Below are 7,529 nucleotides of genomic sequence, written 5' to 3'. Positions count from 1 at the left end.
GAGATATTAAAAATAAGGTTTTATTCACAAATTATATTTACTGCATTTATACGAAAATTAAAATTTTAAAACATTTATTTTTAAACATTGAGTTAAGAGTGATAATTTAAAAGGAATTTGTCGTTGTAACTTAATCTAGATCAATACGATGTGATTTGTTGCTTTAATTTTACCTTTTATTTTTTTATAAGAAAAAATCTGTGGGAACTAGTCGATAATCTTTTGAACCCTCAAAATAGCTAAAATTGCCAGTACTATAAATTATGAAATTAAGTCGTTTTCAGGGATGGTGAAACCCGCACCTTGCTTGGGTGCTATTGTCTTCACCGTTTACTTAACTCCATTTTCTTAAATGACAGTCAAAAATAATGGGTTGACATTTGAGTCCAATTTATTTAACGCCTTTGCCAGGGCATTTTGGTCCTTGCTTGTTCGATAAATGCGTCCCGTAGGTGTTGTTTCGCATTAAGTCTGTATTATATACAGTATAATACAGCTAAGATAAAGAAGGGCTATCAGAATGCTGGCATTTAATACGATTTCATTTATTTATGATAAGCTTTTTATCAGGGTAGCAGAATCGTGACCGGAATTTCCAGCTATTTTCCTAGCGCAGTTCAGTTTGTCTACAAGGGGTTTCTCCAACATCCCTTAAATGTATTGGAGCAGATATTAAAAAAAAAAATACTACTGAATATAACTACGATGATTGAACATCAAACGGTTTTCCCGACTGAGTTTATTCAATAAAAAAATAGGCGTTTGTTAGTAAAATTATGACAATGATTTCTTTACCTTAAAAGTGATGAATATAGTTTTCGGATTAATTATAATACTACATGAAATACAAAATGAAAAATATTACAAAGGTAATTTCAACAAGACAAACAAGGAAAATAGTACAATATTAAGGATTTAATAAAATAGTATGTCAGTTTAAAGATATCTTTTTCTAAGGGGAAGTGCTAAATGATGTAAAACCTATTCGAATAATGGAGTCTCGTATATTTAAAATATATTATTATACCTTGAAAACCTATTGCAAGTGAAAATAAGAATAATATAATAGATAAACTAAAAGGTATATACATATAATATTCTTAAACGGGCAGTAACAATAATGGTAAATTGAAATTTCACGCAGTATATTGGTTCGTAGAATATCAGAGCATATTTAGTAAATGATACTAATTCAATTTTTAAAGTCATACAAAAACACATATTAGCCTGGCTGAATTTATTCATTAATGCTTATCAAATATGGCTTACTTTGGAAGGGAAACGCTAAAAAAGTTCTAAGGGAAAAGTCTGTTCCGAAAATTTATAAAAATAAATCATTATGATATTTCATTATAACTTATATTCAACAATTCTAGTGTGTCCAAAGAGTTGTCCACAAATGTGAATTATCTGATATTAGGAGATTTTTTATTAATAATTGATTTATATATTTTTTGTTTATATTGAGATGTCAAAAAAAAAATTATAAATATATATAAAATAATAGATATATAATTATGAAGAATGACATGAGGGTAGGATTCAGGTACAGATTGGAGGTGTAACCAACAGTTTGGTGTCACCGTGTTCATTTACTGAAGTTGTTCAACGTGACCGCGTCACTCGTCACCCTTGCATTTTTATATACTTTCAAGGATCGCGAGGGGCGTCTCCTTGGTCCTTCGAGTATTCTTGAGGGCAACAGGACCTCATACAAAGGCTAGTGCGTATGTGGAGGTACGCAAGGGCTCCCTCCGTCAACCCCGAGTGGCGGAATCCACCAATAGGGGAGCGGTATCTCCCCCCACCACTGCGGCCAGACAAGGACGGGGAATGAGAGGATGGATGCGAAGGAAGAACCACAAAATGCGTGCACTTTTAGCTTATAATATATGAATATTATGAAATGTGAGTAGATGACCGCTAAGACAATGCAGGTGCACGAGTGCTATACTATTCGGGGTGGGCTACAAACATATTAAGGTGATATGAAGGTAAGGTGGAAGGAGGAGAATGGGTAGTATTTTTTTCTCACACAACCCACATATCGTAGTCATACAGGAGAACGTGACCAAGTGCATTTTTTACAAAAACGTGATCATTGACTATTTGATATCTTACTTGCTTAATATTGCCATTAAAAAAATATCAAAGGATTTTAAACTTGGAAGTATAATATATACACTTGTTAAAAATGACTAACTGCATTCATGTTTATTTTCTTGCCAAGCAAAAGTGACTTAAATGGCCCTCCTGAACATTTCACGTTTTGTTAGTTGGTCATTTTCATTCATTCTCCTGTACGACTACGATATACACACTCAATTATAAAACATTAAATTTTTGGGTAATATATTCAAAATTAAACAAGGTTAATTGGATTCAATTCTACATTGATTTAAATATGTTTTTACAATTATGTAAATTGTGACGCGTTTCGTCTTATGAAGATATTATCAAAAATATAATTAAATATATTAATAATGTCTTAATAGGACGAAACGCGTCAAAATATATATCATTGTAAATATTAGAATAAAAGTAGAATTCAACCCAATAAACCTTGTTTAATTTTGGATATATTACCCAAAAATTTAAAATGGAATTCTACCAACTGTCTGCAGTTACAATAAATAATACAACTTATTTCCCCAATAATAATTTGAAATAATACATACAAAAACAAATAAAACAATAATGTAAAAGTGAAAAAAAAATCTTATAATACAAAGTTATTTAATTAATTGTTTCGGCATTCATTTTGTGGCATGGCATGATTAAACTATATATAAAACACTTGTTTTTTACCACTTGAGTATTATATTTTATTACAACTAGTTTCGTAAGCTTCAGATGCTTCCGTCTACAGGTTTAAATTTATATGAGCTTATATTTATTTAACACCCGTAGATGGAAGCATATGTAGCTTCCCAAACTAGTCGTTATAAAATATAAAACTCAAGTGGTAAACAACAAGTGGTTTATTTATAATATATAGATATGTTTATAAATTATTTATAACAAGTATTTATTATTTTTGGATTCTTTTTAGACACCGGATTATTATACCCTAATGAAGATATATCAATACGTGTGTCGTCTTGAGACCAATAATTAATTTATTTTATTTACTGCTTTTCCTATGGGCTTTTATAATGGTTGATAAAAGCCCAAACGAAAATATTATTTTTTTGTATTCCTTTAGGAAAGCGATCTACTGACAATTTATTATAGCCATATTAACTAACTATTTAACCATAACGCCACTTCCCCGCAGGGGTAGGCAGAGAGAATCGAACGCCACACCACTCTGTCTTTGCAAACATTCTTAGCCTCTTCTACATTCATGCATCTCCTCATACATACTCGACGATTATTACGACTCCTGACCCGGCCACTTTCAAGTATTTGACATACTTGATTGTGCCAAGTTTTCCTCGGTCTTCCTCTGCTTCTTTTTCCAACTACATTCGCTTCATAAAATTGTTCCCATAGCCATATTAAAATACTATTAATTCAAATATTGAGAAATACTAAGATTTTATCAGATGATGTCGGTAACGACGAAATCCGGTCACTGCTTGAATAAAATTTATATGGTAAAAACTATAATACAAAATTATTATTTCATTATATAAAATTCAGTTCCACCAAGAAATGTCAGCACAAAACTTAAATCTAATTAAGATTGGAATTTCGAGAGAAGTAGAAAGCATTAAAGGTGCTTGATTGAAGGCCTAGAACCCAGGACGCAGAAGCGTGGGTAGAGCCCAGACATGATGCTCCGACTGGTACCTGAATCGGAGGGCTGATCACCTTTCTTTCGTATGTTAACGATCAAGATAACACTGCGTTTATATGATGCAGTGCCCGGTGCACAATTGGGGTGCGGATAAGGGTTCGAATGAATATTACAATTTGTATAATATATCTGTAAGACTATCAAAAATTAATATTCAGGAATATTCTGGTAAGAGAGATACTAATGCAATAAGGGTTGATTTACTAAAGTAGGCACTCGATACGAGGTGTGGCATAATCCGCAGTGTAAAGTGACATCCATTGTTGATAAAAATTACTCTACCACACTTTGATACCTATTTCAAATAATGATTCGCTTGGGCTCACAGAAATAGTATGAAATTGAAATATTTGTGTTAATAATAAAAACACAAAAAATTCTCTTCACAAAAAAAATAATAAATATTTCGAAATTGGATCATATGCATAGAGCTTCTAAGAATTTGAGTAGTGTGGTTGTCATTCATGGGCAGAATTGGTGCATGTTACATGTGTGTAAAGTGATCACTCAATCCAGCCTATGACGGTCGTAAGCCCCGTAAATGCCCAGACTTCCATATTTTTCTTCATCTTTGTTGAGATATCAAACAAAATTGCACAAGTCATATCTAGTTAGTTTTTAAAAAAATGGGAATTAGGTAATGTACTGATTTTATGGTTAAGTACCGAATCCAAAGAAAGTCACTATGTTGTCCCACTAAAAAAAATTCTTTCATTGCAACAATATGCGTAGGTGACAATAATCACCACTGTAAAACGAAAAAAATATAAAAAGGAGGCTTTTTCTTTGACAACTGTAGAATATATTTGTCAAACATATTTTTGTAAAAACAGTTTAAAAAAAAATTCTGATCAAAGCCTCATTATGTTCAAACCTCCCTTATGATGATAACAGGAAAATAAAATTATCCATTATAATTCGAAAAAAGTATTAAAAAAGCTGAGTGCATTTTGTAATAAACTAATTGATAACATATAAATTACTAAAAACATTAAAAACGAGAAAGAACACAAACAAAAACTTGAATTGTTAATACAAATATGTATGTATAAAATTTCATGGAACGACGTTTTCTACTCTTTAGTCTAAGCCTACATTCGGTTATGATTTGATAACATACTGTATGCGCGCATACATATGTATGTAGGTACATTTATGACATAAACAGCAGCATTCAAGAAAATATTTTTTGTCCATTTTCTTATAAATAAACGGATAAAGTTCGCTAGAGAAGGCTTAAGCTTTCAACGCAACTAGACAGAAAATGAAATTCAGTTTTTTATACGTTAAGTCGACATGATTTATACGCGATATTTTGACATCCATAAATAATAATCATCTCCGAGAACTGTCAGAGAAATCGAATATTGGAATGATCTAGAAATGAGTTCCAATTAACATAACGATACGGCGAGCGTCCGCGTCCTCCCATTACCTCCGTACATTTTATTGCCGTCATATAACATTATGATTCCTGCATTAAAATAGTATAAGACAATAAAAAGTGGACTCTGCTACCGTAACCGCGCTTCTAAATGGCTTTCGCGTTCCGTGTCTGGGCGTTTGTGAGCGCCCTGTAGCGCTAGAGCGAGACGGCGCTCGAGGGAAAAAGCGCGCAGCGGCCTGAAGCTAGTCGCGATAATATCCGGACGTCAGTCGAACGCAAGCCGCCGCAGACGGAGGGTCTACGCCGAAAGCTCCCGATCGAGTACGACCGCCAATCTACGATACGCCAGTGATTCTCCGCGATGTTACGGCATGCCTATAGCTCGTCGCGCTGAGCGTCCTTACGAAAAACTCATAATTTAATAAATAAATTAACTTAAATTTTTTTCGCGTTCAATCCGAAAGTGGTTCCTCGCTCGCTCCGATTAATGTTTTATTCATCGCTCCCGCGCGCATTTTGTTTGACCGATTTCGTTTTATATATTTTTTTTATATAAATAAATATTGTTTCGATTCTGTTTGTTTATTTGTGCTTGTTTTTTTATGGTTTTGTTTTGTTTCGGACCATAGTTGTGTTTGCGAGCAAGTGAAGTGGCGAAGGAGTAAGCAGGATATCCGCAAGTGGAAAGATTCGAAAGTTATCGATCTTTGGATGTGTCGCCTTCTCCGAGATCTGGATGTTTTAGTGTCATAGATCGGAACATTGACCATGGATCTCCGCAGGGTGATCATCCCCCTGACCCTGGCTGCGTTGGTGTTGGGGGTAGCGGGCGAGCAGGAAGTCTCATCCCCTTTGAGGGTCGCGCAATGCAGAGCCACATGTTTGCAAAAGGTAACATCTTCAATTTCACTGAAAGCTCTCCAACTGCATTCCCAGATCTGATACAAAAGCATTTAGGCTTCCTGACAGACTTTCTCTTGCACATATTTTTTATTTATTTTTGTTTTAAATTGCTAAATTTAGAAGGTAACGTGATCACAACAAAGCAATCCTTAACATAACTAAATCATTTTTTCACACTCTGACTGAAGTTATTTTCCATATTCCATTAGACAACTTTTTCGCTGCATAAGAAAAACGAATAATAATAATAAAAACAGCTTGAAAGTTTAAAAATACTAGGTATGTCATTTTATTTATTGTTTCGGCGTTCACTTTGTGGCAAGACATGATGAAATTGGAAAAGAAAAACACTTGTTTTTTACCACTTGAGTTAGACTTCAGGTCTAAATATAAACTAGAACATAATAAATAATTATCTGTTCTATATATCTGGTATATCAATTTGTATATGAATTTGTCTGAAAATTATTTAAACTATCGAAACAATCAAATTTGTTCCGAGGTGATGGAGAAATTTTTATTCGTTGCTATTTGCCTTCGTCCTGTTTTCTCCTTACAAAAAAATTTCAACGATATTTTTACGCTTTTTGCACAAAATTCATGTTTTATTAATGGAAAAAAGGGATGGCATTCTAAGTAAGAATACTGAAATGTCAAATAAACGAAGATTGACTTGAAATAAAATATAAAACAGAGTGCCTGAATTTCATGTTTTTTTGTAAACATAAGATTCAATTCCCGCCGGATTCCAAATCAGTGAAATAGCGTATTTTTTCTTCGAACTAAAATAATAATAAAAAATAATAAAATCATATAAACATACCGTCGATTATGATGAATAGTAAGGTAGGTATTTCTAATGTAATAAAACCGACTATTGACTGTAAAAGCGCTGTATTTTCGATGAAAATTTTCGCATTTGTGTAATGGAAATTTTTACTTTATTCACACCATATGCAAATAGAGAATTGGCAATATTTTGAACACCGGTGTTTGCCCGCTATATTGTGTCTATGTATCGCACAGAGGACAAACTATAGTCTGTTTACTCCGAAAACATTAATTAAAATATGAATCGCCATCCGCCGTTCGGTCCCATGGTAAATATTTGCGGACACTAAATTTTTGTGTGTATAAGCCTCCAATAACATCCATAAATCGTACAAAGCTCCGTTTTCATAGTAATAATGTATACAGCAAACTTTCTGCTGCGTCTATGACATGCTAATGAGACACACATGTTCGATATTGGCAAAACTAACTAAAAATTAATTGTTTGGGAAAATTCGACAAGTACTCCGGAACGGTTTGTTGACATTGGTGGCCGTCGGCTCATTTTTTAAGCTCCTTATCAAAATATTGCGCCTACCTTTTGGGATGGGTGTAAATTATTTAGTTTACACTGCAAAATATATTAACATAATAACAGAAGGTAAA

The 7,529-nt window shown here is 33.2% G+C and overlaps 1 protein-coding gene across 2 annotated transcripts in view; it reads left to right on the top strand.

Moving 5' to 3' along the window:
- Positions 1-5,456: 5,456 nt before the first annotated feature.
- LOC148309401 (uncharacterized) overlaps positions 5,457-7,529 on the top strand; it is a 353,264-nt gene continuing 351,191 nt past the window's right edge. For both annotated transcript variants that reach the window (XM_088260145.1, XM_088260146.1), the window contains exon 1: positions 5,457-6,080. In XM_088260145.1, the coding sequence (XP_088116271.1) occupies positions 5,958-6,080 (123 nt within the window). In that variant the 5' untranslated portion in view covers positions 5,457-5,957. The remainder of the gene's footprint in view (positions 6,081-7,529) is intronic.

The sequence above is a fragment of the Brachycentrus maculatus genome, unplaced genomic scaffold, assembly GCF_059751285.1.
Source record: "Brachycentrus maculatus isolate JH-2025_06_01 unplaced genomic scaffold, ASM5975128v1 h1tg000125l, whole genome shotgun sequence".
Taxonomy (NCBI): Eukaryota; Metazoa; Arthropoda; class Insecta; order Trichoptera; family Brachycentridae; genus Brachycentrus; species Brachycentrus maculatus.
The sequence above is the reverse complement of the archived record's forward strand: the minus strand, read 5'-3'. Positions and strand labels throughout refer to the sequence as shown.